At 45.2% G+C, this 21935-nt stretch overlaps 1 protein-coding gene across 1 annotated transcript in view; it reads left to right on the top strand.

Annotated features, from left to right (window-relative positions):
- Positions 1-21935, top strand: part of SHANK1 (SH3 and multiple ankyrin repeat domains 1) — a 677277-nt gene that overhangs the window by 369915 nt on the left and 285427 nt on the right. Inside the window, exons 3-5 of the mRNA XM_073570818.1 lie at positions 1755-1958; positions 7137-7208; positions 12277-12385. Coding sequence (XP_073426919.1) covers positions 1755-1958; positions 7137-7208; positions 12277-12385 — 385 coding nt within the window. The remainder of the gene's footprint in view (positions 1-1754; positions 1959-7136; positions 7209-12276; positions 12386-21935) is intronic.

Raw genomic sequence — 21935 nt, 5'->3', positions numbered from 1 at the left:
CCTGACTGTGAAACGAAAATTGCCGCTTATTGTTAACTACTTTGCTGACAGAGCGGAGTATTACTGTAAGTGCGGCTGTGAGTAGCTTTGCTGAAAAGATTAATGCACTGCCTCTAGATATAGGACTCTAAAGACATCCAGTGCAAAAACCAAAAACATCTCCATACGTACTGAAAAAGAAAATAAGTGGATGAGCTGACTGTTTTTCTGAAAAAAAGTAATCAAAATAAAATCAACTTAAGCAAAAAACACAGGAATACTAATTTATAGTGCTTACAGGGGGCCTTTCACTGAACTTTTTCCATTTAAACTGGGTAACACCTCTAATTGTCACTGGTCCAATGATTATAGGACACTTTTTTCTTTTTCTTCTATGCCCTTTTGATCCAACGTTACCCAAGTTATTCCCCCCAGAATAAAAGATGTAAATTTCCCCTTCATCAAGCAAAGAACTTCTTTATGGGCATTTAATTTTTCTCCTCTTTTAACACTGGCCAATCAAAACAAGGCCGAGCCCACAGAGAAGAGAAAATTTTCACCATTATTTCCAGGGGTTATAACTTTGCAACGGAGGGGTGCAGAAGAAAAAGAAAAGTTATTTCAGAATCAGTGGAGCATTGACATCAAGAGCAAGAAGTTCAGGTAGCTTCAAATTACGCCTGTAGAAGATACTAGCATCATAAATGGCACAAAGTAATGGAGGTCTAAGTGTAGACCACTTGATATATTTTGCAAAATGATAGATACCTAAAGCTATTGTTCTCATCAGTACTTATTTCAGGGGTCCACAAGCTTCAGGTTTAGGCACTACTAACTTTGTAGCCTTTGGTTTACGGAACCATGGTCACTGGTGATATTTTAACACCTGATATACAGTAAGCACGGAAGCCAAGGAAAGTCAACCATGATTATGGTGACCACCAGTACTGGGGTAAAATATCCTTGTATATCGCATCCTATAGGTAATATATAAAGGGTTAGGGGATTGCTAAAGTTTCAATGTCATGTTATGCTTTTTTTTTGGCCTAACCACAAATAAACAAGATGAAGGAAAGCCGTGGGAACGTTCAGGAGAATTTTCACTGATCTCCCGGCGTAGCGCATCAATATGCCTCCATTAGTCAGACCTTCGGGAGTTTCTTTAAACTCATAGCAAGAGTCTTTGGTGATTTTAAGATTTCCATGGAAACAGTAACCAGGGAGTGCGAGCTGTTATGTTCGTAGAAACGACGATAGAAAAATCTCTCTGCAGGTGCCCGTGCAAAAAAAAGGACAATCCAAGTGTCACATGACTCGTTCCAAAAATTAGAAGAATGAAATGGATATACGAGAGGAAGCCCTGCGATATAATAATGCCGGGGCTGTAAAAGCTGCTTAGTGACCCTTTATTATAGTCCACCTATAAATACCATCATATTCAAGTCATTGGAGCTTTGGACTAGAGTCAACTAATATCTAAAAGGTGACATAAAATGAAGTAACCCACCCATTTGGCTATGATAAAGTTTAGTATGGTGTCCAAAAACTTAAAAAGGGTCTGCCGAAAGGGTTTAGGGTATGTTTCCACGTTCAGTATTTGCTGTGCTTTGAAGGCAGCAGATACCTGCTCCGTCCAAAGCACTGCTGGCTTTTGTATGTGTGGTGATTCTGCATGTGTTCATTGAACCATGCGGAATCACCGCGTCCTAAACATAGATGGTGATATCCATCTATTATCATTTTATCTTGTGCTTTATATATTTTTTCTTTTCCAGAAATGCCTCCGATTTAACCCAGATGCCACCATCTGGGTTGCAAAGCAGCAGATACTGTGCACCCTGAATGAGAGCCTGAAGGACGTCCTCAACTATGGCCTCTTCCAACCAGCAACCAATGGAAGGGATGCCAAGTTCTTGGATGAAGAGCGGCTCCTCCGGGAATACCCGCAGTCCTTCGAGAAAGGGGTTCCATATTTGGAGGTTGGTATCTCATTTTTTAAGGTCAAGTGAAGAAATTTATAAGTCAGGAGAGATGAATAATTTACGTAAGGAAAGGACCGATTCTGGAAAATTTCATGTGTTTGGAGCTATTATTGGTGCAATTCGTCTTCCATGAACGTTTTTAACACATCTTGCGTTACCGTGTTAGTGATCAGCCATGGATGAAATGGCGCGGAGTTTTATCATCTTGTTATTAGTGGATCCGTTTGATCCTTTTTTCTCTTCCTTCTTTCAAACAGTAGCTCTTGTTAACCCCTAAAGTTTATGTTCACCACTGATCACTGTTTTTCGCTTTCCATATAGAATGAAACTCCATCAAAAGTTAAGTAACTTTGTTACAGATAGTATTATACTCCAGAGCTGCATTCACAATTCTGTCGACTTTGAACATAAAGAGAGCCATCAGATTTTTGATACCAGAATCAATTACAGCACCGAGTAGGGTAGTCAAACACAAGTTGAAGCTCACCCATACTTACCAACATTCCTGTTGCTTTAAAGGGGATCTTGAATTCCTATGAATGCTCACAAACTGGACATGACCACCCACATATTGGGTAAGGTTTACATAAACACGTCCCTTTTAACCTTAGGGTGGCACTGATTTTTTGGACTGTATCTGAAAGTTAAGGATTGTACCAGTATCCTCAGGATAGGTCATCAGTATCTTATAAGTGAAATATCCCTTTAAGCTGTTAAAAGTGTATCTGATGGCAATCCAATTGCTTGAAAAAGAACAGAATTATGAGTTCAGCTATGGAGTATAATACGACCTCAAAGGGTTTTTCGGACTTGAGTTAAATTTCTGCATTTGCGTTATGTCACAGCAGATTGGCAAATCCCATCCCAACAGTGTGTATTAAGCAAACCATTAGGATTCCCCTCTTTTGCCGGAAAGAGCAAGAGGTCACATGGTCATTGGTATGCAATTTTGCATTCGTGCAAATACATGTGGACTAGATTCTCATCAATGTACTATTGAGAGAAGCGGATGAGAATCTAGTTGGCATGTAACCGCTTGCTAGATCTGGCAATTGAGAGGAATCCTGCACACTGTGAAAATTCTCCAAACTGCATTCAGATTGAGTTACTGTGGAAATTAAGTTCAAGCCTGAAAAACCACTTTAAATGGGAATTGCCCTTACAACAAACTTTGCATAAATCAATAGTCAGTGGCGTAACAAGAGTCCAATAGGCCTGGTGCTAAATTTGGGCCTGCAGCTGCATGTTGGACAGATTATGGGCTCTTGTAACAATCTAGATCCTATAAAGACATACTTGTTCACCTCCATGGAATAATATCCTACATCCTGGGCCCTAATGTCCCCTATCCTGGGCCCCTTCGAGTAGTAATGTCTCCTATCCAGGGTTTCTTCTTGTAATAATGTCTTCCATCCTTCTCCCCTGCCCTTAATAATGTCCCCTTCTAGTACTAATGTCCCCCATTCTGGGCCCCTTACAGTAATAATGACTCCTATTCTGAGCCCCTTACAGTAATAATGTCTTCTATCCTGAGCCCCTTCCTGTAATATTGTCCCCTATTCTGGGCCCCTTACAGTAATAATAACTCCCATCCTGGGCACCTTACAGTAATAATGTCCCGCATCCTGAGCCCCTTACAGTAATAATGACTCCCATCCTGGGCCCCTTACAGTAATAATGTCCCCCATCTTCCCTCCCTAATCCTCCCCTCTTTTGAAGTCCACACTGTCCGCATCTACTCTCCCTCCAACCTCCAAGTGGCCGTCATATACCGACCTTCGGGCCCGACCACTGCCTTTTTTGACCAATGCTCTACCTGGCTTCTTCACTTTCTTTCCTCTGACATCCCCACTATCATCATGGGCGGCTTCAACATCCCCATTGATACACTTCAGTTAACAGCCTCCAAACTCCTGTCCCTTACTTCATCTTTTGGACTTGCTCAGTGGTCCTCCTCAGCCACCCACACAGATGGACATACAATAGACCTGGTATTCACCCGACTCTGCTCTCTTTCTAACTTCACCACCTCCCCTCTCCCTCTATCCAACCACCATCTACTCACTTTCACATCCCTGTCCTCCTCACCTGTCACCCCTGTCCAGCAACATGTGCACCCCCGCAGAAACCTCGCTCACTTCGACATCCACATGCTATCTGACTCCATCCTATTACTGGCATCCATATCCTCTCTCCACAACACAGACAATGCTACTGCTTTCTACTATGTCACTCTTGCATCAGTTATTGACATGGTCTCCCCTCTCGTTCATGGCAGAGTGCGACGTATCATTAGACAACCCTGGCACAATAACACCACTAAAAAGCTCCAGCAAGTGTCCAGGGTGGCGGAGTAGCATTGGAGGAAAACAAATTCGCAAGACGACTTCACTGCATTCAAACAGGCAACACTCGCTTTCAAATCTTCCGTCACCTCTACTAAAGAGGCCTACTTCACAACCCTGTATCTTCCCTATCCTACAACCCCAAACAGTTATTCAAAACTTTTAACTCCCTCCTCTGCCCACCACTGCCCCCTCCAACCTCCCTCATCTCTGCTGAGGACTTTGCCACACACTTCAAAAATAAGATTGACCAAACAAGGCATGTCTTCATTGTTCAACCACCACAACCCCTTTGTATACGGGATACGGGACGAATGTCCAATCCCCATAACGTCACTCTCCAACATCTCTGAAGGGGAGCTTAATTGTCTCCTCTCCAAATCAGATTTCACCACCTGTGCACTCGACCCCATCCCATCCCACCTCCTCCTCAACCTCACCACCACTCTTATCCCATCCCTAACCCACCTCTTCAACCTATCACTAACTTCTGGTACTTTCCCTTCTGCTTTCAAACATGACACAATCATGCCTATCCTTAAAAAGCCAACCCTCAACCCAACCGCTATGTCCAGCTACCACCCAATATTGCTGCTCCCATTCGCTTCCAATCTCCTGGAGAAGCACGTCCACGCTGAACTTTCCTCCCACCTCTCATCTAACTTGCTCTTTGACAATCTACAATCTGGGTTCTGCCCCAATCACTCCACTGAGACAGCCCTGACCAAAATTACTAACGATCTATTTACAGCCAAAGCTAACTGACAATACTCTATACTCCTCCTCCTTCTAGACCTGTCCTCTGTTTTCGACACAGTTGACCACTGCCTCCTAATACAGATCCTCTCCTCCTTTGGCATCAAAGACCTTGCCCTATCCTGGATCTCCTCATACCTTTCCAACCGCACATTTAGCGTCTCCCACTCCCACACTACCTCCTCATCCCACCCTCTCTATCTGTTGGAGTCCCTCAAGGCTCTGTTATAGGACCCCTACTCTTCTCAATCTATACACTTGGCCTGGGACAACTCATAAAGTCCCATGGATTCCAGTACCACCTTTATGCTGATGTCACTCAGATCTACCTCTCTGGCCCAGACGTCACCTCTCTGCTGTCCAGAATCCCGGAGTGTCTATCAGCCATATCCTCCTTCTTCTCCTCTTGCTTCCTCAAAATCCATGTGGACAAATCTGAACTCATCATCTTTCCTCCATCTCACAGATCTTCCTTACCTGATCTATCTATCACAATTAACAACATCAAGGTTTTCCCCATACCGGAAGTCCGCTGCCTCCGAGTAACTCTTGACTCTGCCCTGTCCTTCAAACCGCACATCCAGGCTCTTTCCACCTCCTGTCTCCTCTAGCTCAAAAATATTTCCAGAATCCGTCCTTTCCTCAACCCTCAATCTACAAAAATGCTGGTGCATGCCCTCATCATCTCTCGCCTCGACTATTGCAACATCCTTTTCTGTGGCCTCCCTGGTAACACCCTCGCACCTCTCCAGTCCATCCTTAACTCTGCTGCCCAACTAGTTCATCTCTCGCCTCGCTATTCCTCCTCATCTCCCCTCTGCAAATCTCTTCACTGGCTCACATTCCCTCAGTGCATTCAGTTCAAATTACTAATACTGACCTATAAGGCCATCTATAACCTGTCTCCTCCATATATCTCTGAACTAATCTCCCGCTATCTTCCCTCACGTAATCTCCAGTCCTCCCAAGACCTCTTTCTCTCCTCCACGCTTAATCACCAAACCGCCTCCAAGACTTCTCCTGAATATCCCCCATCCCCTGGATTTCTTTGCCCCAACACGTCCGACTATCAACCACATTCGGATCCTTCAGAGGGAACCTGAAAACCCACCTGTTCAGGAAAGCTTACAGCCTGTAATGACCACGCTGCCTCCTCATGACTATCGGAGCTACTGCCTCACCAACACCAGAGCTGCTGCAACCCCCCCAACCTACTGTCTCCTTCCCCACCATCCTGTAGAATGTAAGTCCGCAAGGGCAGGGTCCTCCCCCCTCTGTATCAGTCTGTGATTGTTAGTTTGTTTACTGTAAGTGATATCTGTAATTTGTATGTAATCCCTTCTCATGTGCAGCACCATGGAATCAATGGTGCTATATAAATAAATAAATAAATAATAATAATCATCTTGGGCCCCTTCTTGTAATAATGTCCCCCATCCTAGGCCCCTTACAGTTATAATTTCCCCTATTCTAGCACCCTTCCAGTAATAATGTTCTCCATCCTGGCCCCTTTCTGTATAATGACCACAGAATGTCCTCCATCCTGCTGGTCTTTTCGAAGACATTAATAAAAATGCTTCTCTTTACCTTCTTCCACTCCTAGAAGGTGCTGAGGTTGGTGGGCCACCTCTCCACATTGGCCTTGTCGCTGCCACAAACTCAATTGTTACATACCTGTCAATAGTGTAAGCGAATATAAGAAACTCTATAATATATTATCAGAGGTGTCAGATTGCCTACTGATATGAGAGCAGGGTGAGAATACAAGCAGAGAGAGACAAAAAAATATTGTGCTGAGCTTTCTAACAAGTCTTTTACCTCACCACAAGACAGGAATCCCTTTCTGTGTGTTGTGCTGTGTATGGGAGACATCATAGCAGCTAGTCTTATCCCACCATCTCAGAGTCAATTTAAAATTGAGAAATAGAACCTTCTGAGGGAAAAACTGGTGAAAATACAGGTTGTAATTAATATAATGGCCAGAAAAAGTGTTATTCTTTATGTACTCACACAACAGCTTAGTGGGAAAAGTATTTGTGGCTGCTGTCTAACCTTTGTTAATTGTTTTCCTTAGTTCCGTTACAAAACAAGAGTTTACAAACAGACGAACCTTGATGAAAAGCAATTGGCAAAGCTTCACACTAAGGTGAGCATTATGTCCTAGATAATAAATGTTTTACATTCATTTAATTTTATGGTAAGGTAATGAACGGTGGCGATATAATGTGGACTTTATGAAAATATATACCCTTCTGTATACATGCTAAGATTTCAAGTGCTATTCAGTATCAGATCTCTTGAAGAAGAACCCTTCTAATTGACCATCATTTAGAAAAGGCCCTGTAATAAATAGCAATGGTTTTCTTGTATACTCCTCAATATTGAAATTGCATCACCAAGAAAGAAAAGTCGTGGAAAGATGGAATTTACAAGATGGATAAATAGGTTACTGATCTACAAATGATGGAAAAATGGAAACAAAATTTTCTAAACATGTCGATTTATTCAGTCTGGTGTATGAGTGCCACATGCAGATATCTCAGCACTTCCAGCCTCAGCTGCTATCAGTGAGGTAATTAATGGTCGTATGAGATAGATTCTGCCACTGAATGCACTTGGGCAAATCATCAAGATCCGCTACTGGCAGTTACTGTGTAATCATCGACCAATGATGTCCCAGATGTGCTTGATGGAGAGAAGTCCGGAGACGCTGGAACCATGGGAGCATGTTTAGGCAGCTCACAGTAGTATAAACAACATGCTGAGTTGTCATGTTATAAAACAGCTCCTGGAACGCTTTGATGAAATGTGCACTGCTGGTTCCACCGTCAAATCAATGTAACACCGAGCTGTTAGTGTACCTGGGATGATGACTGGAGGAGTCCGGTTACCATACATTATGCACTACGACACCATAATCCTGGAAGTAGAACTAATGAGACAATCCCTTTTGAAGGCCTTTTCATGGAGTAGCCAACATAGTTTTTAGAGCAATTTCTAGTTATCATTGCATTCAAGTCAAAAGCAAGACTTATCGTTGAAGAGGACAGACCTCTGTCCTAGCCCCTATTGCTATCTTACTCTGTACCATGATAGTCTTTCAGAACGGTGGTGTAGGGTCAATGGACACCTCTAGCTAGATGTCTGGCTTGTAGCCCAATGTCATATAAACACCTTCTCATGGTCTGTGTAGGCACTTTGTTTGCCTTATGTTCAATATGTGATGTCCAATTTCATTTTCAGAACAATTTGTAGAACCAGTGATGTGACCATTTCTCCAAAGTGTTCCAGGAGCTGTTTTTCAACTTGACATCTTCGGGCCGCATGTTGCTGGTGCTACTGTGAGCAGTCTGTGAGGCTTAAACATGCTCAGGGCTGCAACGTCTCCAGACTTGACTCCCATCAAGTACATCATTGACGTCATTGACGTCATTGGTCAGTGATTACACAGGCGCTTCCAGCAGCGGATCTTGATGATTTGCCCGAATGCAATCAGTAGCAGAACCTTCCTCAGATGACCACTAATAAATGTCACTGATCGGAGCCAAGGCTGGAAGTGCCGGGATTTCTCCACGTGGAACTCAGACTCCAGACTGAATAAATCAAGAGGTTTTGGAAATTTTGATTCCAGTTTTCTATCATATCGGTAACATGTCTCCATCCTGTGATTTCCATCATTCCAAGACTCTTCATTCTTGGTGTAATAACAATATTGAGAAGCGTAAAAAAAACACTCAATTTTTCTAGATTTTCACTCCTAGTCCTCCATAGATCAGGACCTGTATTAACTGCATAGAACTTCAGTATAAGGGTAGGATACAATAGAGTTTTTTTTTAAACACATAAATCTGACAGGGTTTTCAAGAGAACTTCACTGTAGGAATCCACGTGGGTTTTGACATGGTTTTTAGATCTGACATGCTTTTGAAGAAGTTTATGAAGTATTTTTGCCCCATACTCTTCTTTGCAGTGTCATGTTTGGAGCAGATTCCAGGAGGAATCCTTATAAAAAAAAGTGACACGGTGTTAGGGTTGACGGATTGCACTAAATAAAATTAATAATAAAATGCAATCGCAACCCAGGGTCCACCATGCAGAGATGATAACATGCTGCTAGTGTGAACAAATGACGGATAAAAAACTAGCGAACGCACTGCGTTAAAACCACAGAGCGAACGGGACGAAGAGTACCAAGCTCAGTTAACCACCGAGGGGCACAGAAAATATAAGCACCAAGCTCAGCTAACCACCGAAAAAATAAGAAGTGTGCAATACCCTGCTAAACCTGCAGGTAATAAGCACGTGGGTTGAGCTTGCCCCGCAACTGACCCATGCTAACTGCACACGTAGCGGAGACAGGTGCTAAGTCAAGCGAAGAGGCAAAATCTACACTACCTATCTGAAGCTGACCAGTGCTAACCACACCAAAGCATCCAGACAGAGTAGCAGCGTATGCACCTACACACACCAAAACACAAATGTCGCTAGCACGCCCGTGTGCGCCGCTTGAAGCCTTTTATGCACTTGGCTCCTACTCAAACACTCACGCCCAGTCGGATGGGGCATTGCCCGTGGGCCAATCTGAAGCTGCCACATCACCAGAGCAGTCTGCGTCCGAGCAGCAATGAAAAGGCGTCACATCACGGACATGCTCAGAAAGATGATTTCTGGACTTAGACTCCAGAGGGTAGGGCTGCCTCTGTATACCACTGGTTAGTGTTACCATAGACTTAGCTGGAGAGCCAGCAGAAAACAAATGGACACTGCGAAGCAGTGCAAGATGCTGGGACTGATGTCTATGCTGAGCTACAATCCAAGGGGCTGTGTCTGAATGGGAGACCGCAGAGGCAGACAAGGCCTGGGATCCATCACGTGCAGCGGGAGAATCCTGGCTCCTAACACATGGCATGTCCTTTTTCTTCTGCAGAGTTTTCAAAACCTCTTCAATACAAAGTTCCCCAAAAACTCATTGTATGAACAGCAGTGTGGATTTCCCATTAAAATCAATAGGAAGAGTATTGATGGAGTATTTGAAGTTGTTTTGATGTGGATTTTTACATAGATCTGCTTCAAAATCCACATCACAAACTCAATATGAATGCACCCCGTCCTGTCCGACATTGGCGGCCATAATGGTGACCACGATCACCAAACTAACCGTAGATCTCCTGACCCAACTCAACAGCCCAATTTAAGTCTACTTAAGATGCTGTTCAGTTTGGGTCAGGAGGCCCGTGCACAGTCTGGACGTTTCGGTAGATAGTCGGACCATGGATATCGGATGTATAGAACTAAGTATAGTAGGAAGAGCAGCAGAAAGAGAAGAACGAAGAAGAAAGAGAACATTGGAAGGAGAGATCAGGAGCTATGTTTTTCCATTAAGCCTGGATGACTAGTTGATCCATAGTTGGCTGCTCCATGAACACAATTTTCTAGCCTAGGTAGAAAATGACAGAAATGTATCTACATCTCCTGAAAGCTGTTCTTGTGGATGCAATTGCTCTACACAATACATTACATAGCCTAAAGACATGCATTGGTCACTTTGATATTTGTCATTAGCTCAATTCATTTTTTTTTCAATTAATGCAATTATTTTGCATGCCTTGGACTGGAAGATGTCCCTTTGAATCTTTCCCTGGCATCAGAGCCATCTATATCACCGCTTATACAGTGCAAACTACAAATAAATCATCAGACCAAGTTGCTTAGTGGAAAATAGTGAGGATCGTTCATCAAGGTGTCAACGGCCCCAGAGATAATAAAATATCGATGATTTATGTGACGGGACAGTTGAGGGTGGCTTCATAACCACACAGATATATTTCTTCTTAATGGTGCAAAAATAAGGGAGATTCAGATTGTCAGAGCGGAGTAATTCTTTGTGTCAGCTCACGGGTCTATTGGCCGACTAAATGTCTTTCCCAAAGCCATGCTGCTGTAGATTAATCTGCTCCAAGTTATGGATATTACTGGGATTCTCCTGTCTGATTTACGCAATTGATTCATGTGCACAATTTTCTCTACGGATCAGTTCATGGAACCCACATCGTAGGATAAATTTGGCAACAGTGGAAATAGTAATGTTTGACCACGAAAAAAAGACCCCTGTTCCCCTTGCGTGCTTTGTACAGAATGACTCCTATCAGACCTCGTTCATCAGAACTGTCATTGGCCCTAGCAAGTTTTATATTATGAGAAACCTATCATCCTCTTTCTGGAAGCCTGGTTCTTCTTTTTGGAGGGCAGTAGTGCTGTGTGTGTGAATGGTCAAAGTGGCCCAACGTACACACTGGATCATTCCCAAAAACACACGGCTGTTATGCTGGTCAATTTCCGGGTGTTCCCGTACCAATAAAAAGCAGTATTCTTGGCTTTGGGCAGAAGTGATGTAGCACAAGATCCATGACTGATACTAAAAAGAACACCCAACTACGTGTTCAGACACTCATTATTATTGCAGACGTCCAGGAGAGGATTATGAGAATGCACCATGAGGTTTTCACACGTTCTGTCCAACATCAGTGGTCATAATGTGGACCACGATCACCAGGCTAACTATAGATCTCCTGACCCAAACTCAACAGCCCAATTTATGTCAAAGATGCTGTTGGGTTTAGGTCAGGAGACCAATGCACTGTCTGGATATTTCAGTCTGTATTCAGACCGTGAATATTGAATGCATGGAACCAGATCCAGCAGGAAGAGTAGAAGAAAGAGAAGAACGAAGAAGAAAGAGAAGTGTGGGAGGAGAGATCAGTGGCTACGCATTTCCATGAAACCTGGATGACTGTGACTAAGTGATAGATCCATAGATGTAAAAATGACCACTCCATGAACACAACTAGGAAAGCGCTGCGAAGATCACCCTCGCATAAGAACATATAGTCAAGTACTGAAATCTTGAGCTAGGGTTAAAAAAGTAGGGTCATCAAAAGTGTGCGGTGTGTTGCAAATGGCTACTAGATGTGATAGGAGAATGTCATTTGAACCCATTGCAATACATATTACCCAATATGAACCATGCTTAATTTGCAGAACAATAGGTTGTGGCACATGGCAAATTTATGAGTTTCTGGCTTTCATGATCCACCATGTACATTATTATGTCTATTAGGAGCCTGTGGTCAGTAGGCCACATATCCAGGCTCTCCTAAGAACCCTACATGTTATCAAATTGTTTGATATCTCTTGTCATTTGGATTATTTTTCAGGCTGGTCTGAAAAAATTTGTGGAGTATGTACAACATGGTTCAGCTGAGAAAGTAGCCAGGCTCTTGGACAAAGGCTTGGATCCCAACTACCATGACTCCGAAGGTGGAGGTAAAATATGCAATCGCATGGATGGAAAGTTCATGTGTACATTTCTGACACTAACCCACCAGGGAGCAGATATGTGATGTCAGTAGGTAGTGGAAACTAATACTCTGGTTCACCATGAAATCAGTGCTCATGTAGGATTGTACCGATTATTATGGATATTTAGTCAAGGCACGTAATGTGCACCTTTAAGACATCATAATGTGTCCACTATTTGGAACCTCCCTTTAATATACACTTTAGTGACAAAAGTATGTGCCCCCTCTGCATTACACCTACAGGAGCTCTTCTGACCTCCCTTTCTACATCCATATCCATTAATATGAAGTTGGTCCGTTTACACATATAACAGCTCTTGCTCTTCTGGAAAGGTCTTCTACAAAATTTTACAGTTATCTGTGAGAATTTTTGCCCTTTCATGCAGAAGAGAAATTGTGAGGTCAGACCCTGATGTTGTGGAGCTCATAATCTCAACTCTAGGTGTTGGATGGGGTTGAGGTCTGGGCTCTGTGTTCTTTCACCAAACTCCCCCTCCATATCTGTATGGACCTTGTGCCCTGGGCAACAGAAAAGGGTCTTCCCCAAACTGTTCCCACAAATCTGGAAGCTACAATTGTCCACAATGTCATATGCTCAAACATTAATAATTCCCTTCACAAGAACTAAGAGGCCGAGGCCGACGCCTGATAACAGCCCATGGTATTATCCTCCTCCACCATCTGTAAAGCATGCACAATGCAGTCCGGGGGTAACGTTCCCTGGAATCTCCAAATCCAGACTCATCCATGAGACGCCAGATAGAGAAGTGTGATCCGTCACTGCACAGAACATGTTTCACTCCATCCGATGCTCGACATTGCGCTTGGTGATGTAAGACTGAATACAGCTGCTCAGCCATGAAGCTCTCAGTGGGGGGGGGTGCAGTGTTTGTGGTGATATTATACCAGAGGAGATCTGGACTCTACAGTTATGGAGTCAGCAGAGAGTTGGTGACTTTTCTGCCCCTCGGCTCATCTTCACTTGGTGACCCTGCTCTGTAATGTTATGGGGTCTTCCCTAATATAATAAGGTGAGGGATGCATTAGTAGCTACCAGATACATCAGGTGTAGTTCCTTTTTCAGGGGAGTAAACATTACTTTTGCACACCTGTCCCACCATTATTTACCCTGAGAGGTGGGGCAAATGGACTGCTGGTCAGTCTCCATAGACTATGCAGGACAGTACTCACCACCATTAGACATGTCAGTATCCAATACATGGGGAGCTTTAATTATAGTAAAACTTTGTGTGATAAACATCACACATTTCATTAGACAGCGGTGCAGAGTCCTCCAGAGGAAGGACCGTGGCTCATCGTATATACATATGTATTAGTAAATTGATGTCATAATCGCCTTTCATGTTTGCAGCTTACATGCCTACTACACAGTGGGTCACCAGACTGTAATGTTTTGACTTTAATCCTTATGTTTTATATGCGGCATAATGTGATTTATTTTAATTTTTGTGATTTTCACACATTTATTATACAGATCTAGTGTCCTGATCTTTTACGGCTTTTATCAACCAGAGCATAGAGACCTGCATGTGTCTGTAGCTGCCAAAGACATCCATATTCAGGCCGCTACTAGGAAAGCAATTGGTCATATTATACATGCCCCCCCAATGGGAAAAAGGGACATATTTTGTGGCACAGGCTGCTAAACCGCACCCCTAACCATACCGAGTCCTTTGTGTGCGTCAACATAGAAATAGTGCCCCTTAGTATTCACACACAACTTAAAACCTCTTAAATTGCCTCTTCTTGTCCCCACGTTGCCTCATTACACACAGTATCATGCCCCAAGATAGTATTATGCTGCCACAGTGCCCCACTGTACACAGTATGATGCCCCTACATAGTATTATGCCCCACCAGTTCCTCCCTGCACACAGTATGATGCCCTCACACACTATGATGCCCATACAGTAACTCATTACATACAGTATAATTCTCTCACAAAGTATAATGCCCCCCCAGTGCCCCATTACAGACAGTATGATGTCCCAATAGTGTCCTATTACACATAGTATGATTTCCCCACAGTACACTATTACATACAGTATGATGCTCCCACATACTATGATGCCACCACAGTGCCCAATTACACACGGTATGATTCCCCCACATAGTGTGATGCCTTCACAGTGCACCATGGCATTACACAGCCTATGATCTGTAGATGCTAAAGTACTTTAAGGCAATAAATATCAACATAATAAAATACACAGGACACGTTGACTTTTAAATAGAAAGTTTTGGCCACGGCCCTTATTAAATTTAAATATGTAACTCAATAACTTATAAACTATACCGCAGTTTTGTAAAGGTAGAGGTTCGTTGGATGCAGTGAAGAACCGGAGGCAGAGAAAGGGTTAACAGGATTAACTAGAACAGGTTATTGGACAGGGAATACTCCACACATAGAGACAAAATCAGTAACGGCAACAAAAAGAATTGCACACAAACACAAGGCTTGAGAAAGAGGTATGCAAGAAAAAGGTAACTTATTGCTTGCAGTTCTTGTTGGGGAAAGGCTGGAATATCTCCCGACGGCAACATAGATTCTGGACAATGTCTCTGGCTCTCTCACGGAGGAATGAAAAACACCGTCTCCCGATGGTGCCGATGTATCCGGTCTCGCTTGGCTTGGATATGCTGGAATGTGGAAATAGTCCTTTATGTAGATCCCTCTGAAATGGCACCAAACACGAATCGTGGGTACACTCGCAGACTGCGGCAGCGTGCAGTCCTCTGGAGTAGTCTCAAGGAACGGAACAAGTCAGCTTATCTGCAACTGCAGGCGGGTAGGAGCTATCCAGCAAGGAAGGGTCCGAAGACTGCTGGGTAGTGGCACAGTCAATATCAAAGTCAGGACACTGAGGTATGGACAACATAGAGTCAGCAGTCGGAGCAGTAGGTAGGGAGTCAACCTTCTCCTTGTTCTCTTGTCGCTTTCCCGCCAAGTCTCCCCCGTTCCCGCACTCAGTCCCTTTTATCTCCCCTGTGCCCCCTGCTGTCCGGTGCGAAGATCCTCCCCTCCCAAAAGAACCCTCCCCTGGCAACAGTGGTGACAGTCCCAATAGTTCCGGCCCCAAAGTGCATCGGAAACTGCTGACTCTGTTTCAGCTCATCTTCTTACACCCCCCCTCTCTTTTCACTCGCCTTTCCACAGGCGAGGTATCCTGGGAACTGTTAAGGCGCTGCTTGTCTGTTTTAGTGATTTGTTGCCAAATAAACTGATCTTGGTTGTAAAGATTGGGGGGTTGTCCAGCCACTGTGCATTCGGAGCGACGTAGATTGGTGGGCGCAAAGTTGGATCTCTACTTGCCGTGATGTTTTCTTCCAGGGTCCCAGGGCCCTCACCAACAGACGTTTTCTCGGCTGGCTGTACAGGACTTTCTTCCTCCTCATCTTCTACGGTCATGGGAGGCACCTCTTCAAGAACCTCAGGTGTTTCTTCCCTTTGCATGGGGTCCTCTGAGAGGCATGGCAGAAACATATTTCTATGTACCACTCTAGCGGGAGCATTCTCCTCTCCTTCCGGATAAATCTCATATACGGGTCCCTCCATACCGACCCGACGCTTCACTCTGTATGGCCTACTCTCCCACCAATTTTCCAGCTTGTCACCTAGATGTTTTTCCCGCACCAATACTCGATCAATAATCTGAAGATCTGTCCCCCGCAAAGGAAGCTTCTCAGGGTGTTCTAGCTCCCAGAGCTGGGTCTGTACTAGACGATGTAAGGTCTGCAGATGTTGGCAGTGTTCTCAGACCCAGGTAGACACCCCCATCCATGGGTAGTCCTCCCCTGGATCCAGCTCCGTGACTTCTTTCCCCGTTTGGCCGAACAATAGGGAGCAAGGTGTGTAGCTAGTGGTTTGATGGACTCGATTGTTGTAGATCCACATGAGTTCAGAGACATACTCCGACCACCTAGCCTTCCTATCATCTTCCAGGGTCCTTAACATCTGGATTAGAGTACGGTTAAACCGCTCACAGGCCCCGTTTCCCGGAGGGTGGTACGGTGTGGTGTGCGACCGGTTGAACAGATAGATCTGCTGTAACTCATCCATTACTCTTCCTAAGAAACAGGCTCAATGATCAGAATGGATCCGCTGCAAGCATCCATATACTTGATTGAAATTTTTACAGATAGCATATGCAGCGGACTCAGCCGTTTGGTCCCGGGTGGGCGTCACCACCGCAAACTTCATGAAATGATCTACCATCACTAGACAGTGGTCTAGTATCCTTGGTGTGCCAGCCCTATGGTCAAATAGTTAGTCGATGGTCAACAGCTCCAGGGGGGCTGAGGTCACTATCATTTGGGTAGCAGCTCTTTGTTCTGGGGATTTGGCCAACTCACAGGCCCAACAGAGTCTAGAGGCTTCCTCAACCGCTGCTCTTAGCCGAGGGTGATAGACAAACCGTTGTAGCCACTGGAAAGTTTTTTCAAGACCAAAGTGGGCCCCCATTTCGTGAGCTTTAGTGGCCACGGTAGACAGCACCATCTCTGGAATCACCACCTGCCAGGAGGCTCCAAACTTCGTCTGTAGTTGAACCTTCCAATATAACAACCCGTTTCTCATCTGGAGGCGCTCCCACTGCCGGAGTATTTTCAATGCTTCTGGAGTCAGAGAATGCTTCTGGAGTCAGAGCACTCCGCTGTTCCTGACTAGGCAGTTTCTTCAGTGTCACCAATTGTCTAAACAGCGCAAGTTCACGATCTTCCTGCTGCAACCGAACCCACTCATCCCAAGATCTTCCCAACACTCCTTCATGATGGGGGTCCGTATTTGGTCCAGCGTGGCCGCCACCGTCCCAGTGGTCTTTCGGAACCGGGGAACCTCCTCCCCGTCCAGCATCTCATCTTTACTCCTTCCAGGTGGCTTATGTCTTGCTCTGGATAGGGCATCGGTGTGGGTGTTCTCTGCCCCCCTTATGTAAGCAATTTCAGGGGGCTGTTCCAGGGCCCCTAACTTGGCATTCTCCAGATGTGCTAACGGGTTGTTATCAGTGCGCACAAGCACCACCGAGCTGGACAGGTATTCTGAGAATCACTCCGTCATGGCCCACACCAACGCCAGCAACTCCAGCTTGAAGAAACTTTAAATGTCCGGGTTGCGCTCTGAATTGTGAAGGGACCAACTGGCAAAGGCAATCACCCTCTCCTTCCCATCCTGCACATGCGACAACACAGCACCAAGTCCATGTAAGCTTCTGTCGGTGTGGAGAATGAACGGTATGAAGAAGTCCGCATAAGCCAGTACCGGAGCTTCGGTCAGTGCCATCTTTAAGTCACAGAACGCCTTCTCCTGCCTTTCCTCCCAACGGATGGATCAACCTTTGGCATTTGGAGGCACCCCCTTCAGGAGGTCGAGTAAAGGTTGCACTACCCGGGCAAAGTTCTTCATGAAGCGACGATAGTACCCCGTCAGTCCCAGGAAAGCTCAGATATCTTTCATGGTCTCCAGGGTAGGCCAATCTCGAGACACCGCAATTTTCTGCTGTGACGGCTTCATTCCCTCGGCGGAAATGACATTGCTAGGTACTCGAGCTGGGTCCGGAACAAGTGACATTTCTGGGGTTTCACTTTTAGCCCAATTCTTCTGAAAATGGCTCAGCACTTGCTCTAGTCTCTGCAGATGGTCTTCAAATGAGGCAGCGTATACTATGATGTCATCCAGGTAGATGAGTTTGGCTTCAAAGTTCAAATCACCTTTCCATCAATTGTTGGAACGTACCAGGGGGCATTGGCCAGGCCAAATGGCATCCTGTTGAATTCAAAGAGGTCCATAGGAAGTATAAAAGCCATCTTCACCCTGTCCTTTTCCGACATGCAGCGTTGAGAAAAATTTGGCTTTCCTCAATGTAGACAGAGATACCTCAATCAGGGGGTATGAGTCCATCACCGTGCAGGCGTTGAGCTTGCGGTAATCCAAACAGAACCTCAGTGTCCCGTCCTTCTTCCGCACCAGCACAATGGGAGCGGCCCATCGGCTCTGGCTTTCCCTAATGACGCCCTCCTGTAGCATCTGACCAAGCTTCTCTCTCACTTCCTGATATAACTGAGGGGGAATCTGCCGGTAACGCTCTCAAATGGGTGCTGTATCCCCCGTTGGTATCTCGTGGGTGATCACTGTGGTGCAGCCGAAGTCGTCCTTATGATTCGCAAAAACGGATTGGTATCGCCCCAGTAACGCTTCCACTTGTACCTGGGTGGGCGTGAGTTCAGACAGTTCAGCACGCATCTGTTCCAGTATGCGCCGACCCTCTTGGATGTATTGAGGTTCGGCTGTCGGAGAAGCGGTGACTTTTACCGACCACGGGTCTTCTGGACTCACCACCAACTGTATGACCTGGGGCGGTATGACTTCTTCGGGCATGACCACTACCCGCGCTACTTCACCCCTGTGTGGAACGACAATCTCTTGTTCTGTCAAATTTACACAGCGTACAAGTATCATCCCTTCTCGTACCACGGCCAGTGTTCAAGCCACTAAGAGTTCTGCAGGCAGTTGTTCCATTACCGAGGGTTCCAATTGTACTTCTACCCCTTTCAGTGGGGCATGTGCTCGGATGAGCTCTTTTCTCATCTCTTCAACCCATTGGGGTTCAACAACTAACTGCACTGCTGCTTCACCACACTGAACTTCCCTACCAGGACCTTCAGCCCCTTCTCCTGTACACATGAGCAGGCCTCTCTCCGTATGTCAGCAAAAGTGATACGAGGGCCTGCCCTCACCTGTTCTCTCAGGGTCTGCTTGGTTAGGGCGTCCTGCAGGCCAGTCACCATCATGTCACGCAACGCGACATTTGTCATCCCTATTCCCATCCCGTCCTTTCTAACAATGGCAGTGTGTAACTCTTGCAGAGTATTCATATATTGCATAACTGTCTCCCTCTCTCTTTGCATTCGGCTAAACAGGCGAGTCCTAAGTTCCCCTACGTCAGTGGGGTCCCCATGGGTCGCATCTAAGATTAGGAGCACTTTAGCAAACGTATCACGGTCTCGGGGGGTACGCAGCATCACTGAGTCTCGAGCATCTCCATCCAAAGCTATAATGGCCACCTCTGCCTCGAGTGCGGGTGTCATAGGGTGCATACTCATCATACCCCTCATACATTCCGTCCAACTCCACAACATAGTATTGGTCTCCATAAATTTCGGCAAGATACTCAGCATAGCCCACAGGGAGATACTGGTTCTGGGCCCAGCTGCCTATTCTGCCGCCTCTGTGCTATCAGACTGCAACCTTCCGACTATGCCAAAATGTAAAGGGAGAGGTTCGTTTGATGCAGTGAAGAGCCGGAGGCAGAGAAAGGGTTTTTCTTCCCCTTCGTATGGGCATCTGTGCAATAGACATAATATATAGTGCTGGTCGATTTCTGCCTTGATTGTACTGTACTTGCTACTGTGGGGACGCTGGTCCGGTGGTGATGTTTTATTGCCCCCCCTTATGCTGCATTTACAGATTATATTGTCCACAGTGAATTAGACATCAGTGGGGGTTATACTCATTGCCACAGCATTATAGATTTACACTGCCAGGGTCTAGAGCAATATATTTTTTGGATTAACTCTTTTCAGTGCAGACTCCCCAGCACTTTATACCTGCACTAAATCATTTCCCTTACTAAGGGCCTGAGTGCTTTTCACATGAAAATAAACTTATTTGCTGCTGATTTGTTTTTGTCAGTGGGCTCCGGTCATTCATTTATTACCTTTCTATTATACTATCACGATTTTTCTGTTACTCCATATATGCCTGTTTTTGACAATAAAATTTTGCACTGCTTTAGATAGATCTGGACTCCAGCATTTTCTTATTTCTTTCCAATTTAGTGAGAGTCGTCTCTGTCGATTGAGACTACATGAGGCATAATTTTTGTATATACAGTAATGCACTAAAAATGCTTCTTTGGAGAATTCCTTTTATATATATTTTTTAACAGGATTTACTAGAGCAGGTTATTAGACAGGGAATACTCCACACAGGGAGACAAAATCAGTAACGGCAACAACAAGAATTTCACACAAACATAATGCTTGAGAAAAAAGTATGCAAGAAAAAGGTAACTTATCGCTTACAGTTCTTGTTGGGGAAAGGCTGGAATATCTCCCGACGGCGACACAGATCAAGGACAATGTCTCTGGCTCTCTTACGGAGGAATGAAGAACAACGTCTCCCGGTGGTGCCGATGTATCCGGTCTCGCTTGGCTTGGGTACGCTGGAACATGGAAACAGTCCTTTATGTAGACTCCTCTGGAATGGCTCCGAACACGAATCGTGGGCAGGCTCACAGACCGCGGCAGCATGCGGTCCTCTGGAGTAGATTCTAGGAATGGAACAAGTCAGCTTATCAGCAACTGCAGGCGGGTAGGAGCTGTCCAGCAAGGAAGGGTTCCGAAGACTGCTGGGTAGTGACACAGTCAATTTCAAAGTCAGGATGCTGAGGTATGGATAACGTAGAGTCAGCAGTCGTACCAGTAGGGTGGGAGTCAGCCTTCTCCTTGTTCTCCTATCGCTTTCCCACCAAGTCTCCCCCTTTCCCGCACTCAGTCCCTTTTATCTCCCCTGTGCCCCCTGCTGTCCGGTGCAAACGTCCTCCCCTCCCAGAAAAACCCTTCCACGGCAACAGTGGTGACAGTCCTGATAGTTCCGGCCAGAAAAGTGCACCAGAAACCACTGACTCTGTTTCGGCTCATCTTCTTAGAGTTTAGCAAAAACTCAAGCCCGTTTACCATTTACCGTCATGCTGTCCATTCAGTTCCCTGAATGACTTACCCACAGGCCCGTGACAAAATAAATGTAAGGGAGGGAGGGTGGGGCAGCATTTTAGGTATGGCAGTGATGAGGAATGACAACTTCCCTCAGCACTGCCCCCCTCTTTATCCCTTCAACCCATAGTTTGTTTACATTAGCCTGTCCTATCAGTACACTTCACTGGGGAGAAAACTACACATCACCCAGTGACGAGCAGCTGACTGGAAAGGCCCACCAACAATGTCTGTACTCAAAATATACATATAAAATACCAGGGAAAAAAGGCGGGAAAACTTTATTCCACCACAAATTAACCCTTAAGGGAAGCTATACCTGCGGCCTGGTAAGGGTCCGGGTCCTGCCATTACATATGGTATGATTCCTCCACATAGTATTGTAAGGAGGTGGAGGAGACCCTCGTTTGCCCCTCCCCCACACGGGACCTATGTGACTCATTTTATGTTATGTCTCATGTGCATTTACTGTGTATGACAACACTTGTAATATATGTTACATATTCTTATTGTATTATGCGGTGTTTGCAATGTTTCCCATGTGTGTTAATGCAACGTGTGATGTCTCTTTTAGTCTGTAATGTATCACTGTTGAACTGTATTGTGTTGCCTTGTACATTTTAGAGGCAGGGACAGGAAGGGTTAACATGTGGGCTGGACTAGCGGCCAGTAAAGGGAGCAGGAAGCTCCTGCTTCCAGTCAGTAGCCCAGGCACATTTGCCGGG

This window comes from Dendrobates tinctorius, unplaced genomic scaffold, assembly GCF_039654945.1.
Source record: "Dendrobates tinctorius isolate UK_male_01 unplaced genomic scaffold, ASM3965494v1 ptg000028l, whole genome shotgun sequence".
Classification (NCBI taxonomy): domain Eukaryota; kingdom Metazoa; phylum Chordata; class Amphibia; order Anura; family Dendrobatidae; genus Dendrobates; species Dendrobates tinctorius.
Note: the sequence above shows the minus strand (reverse complement) of the source record. Positions and strands in the feature narration are given on the sequence as shown.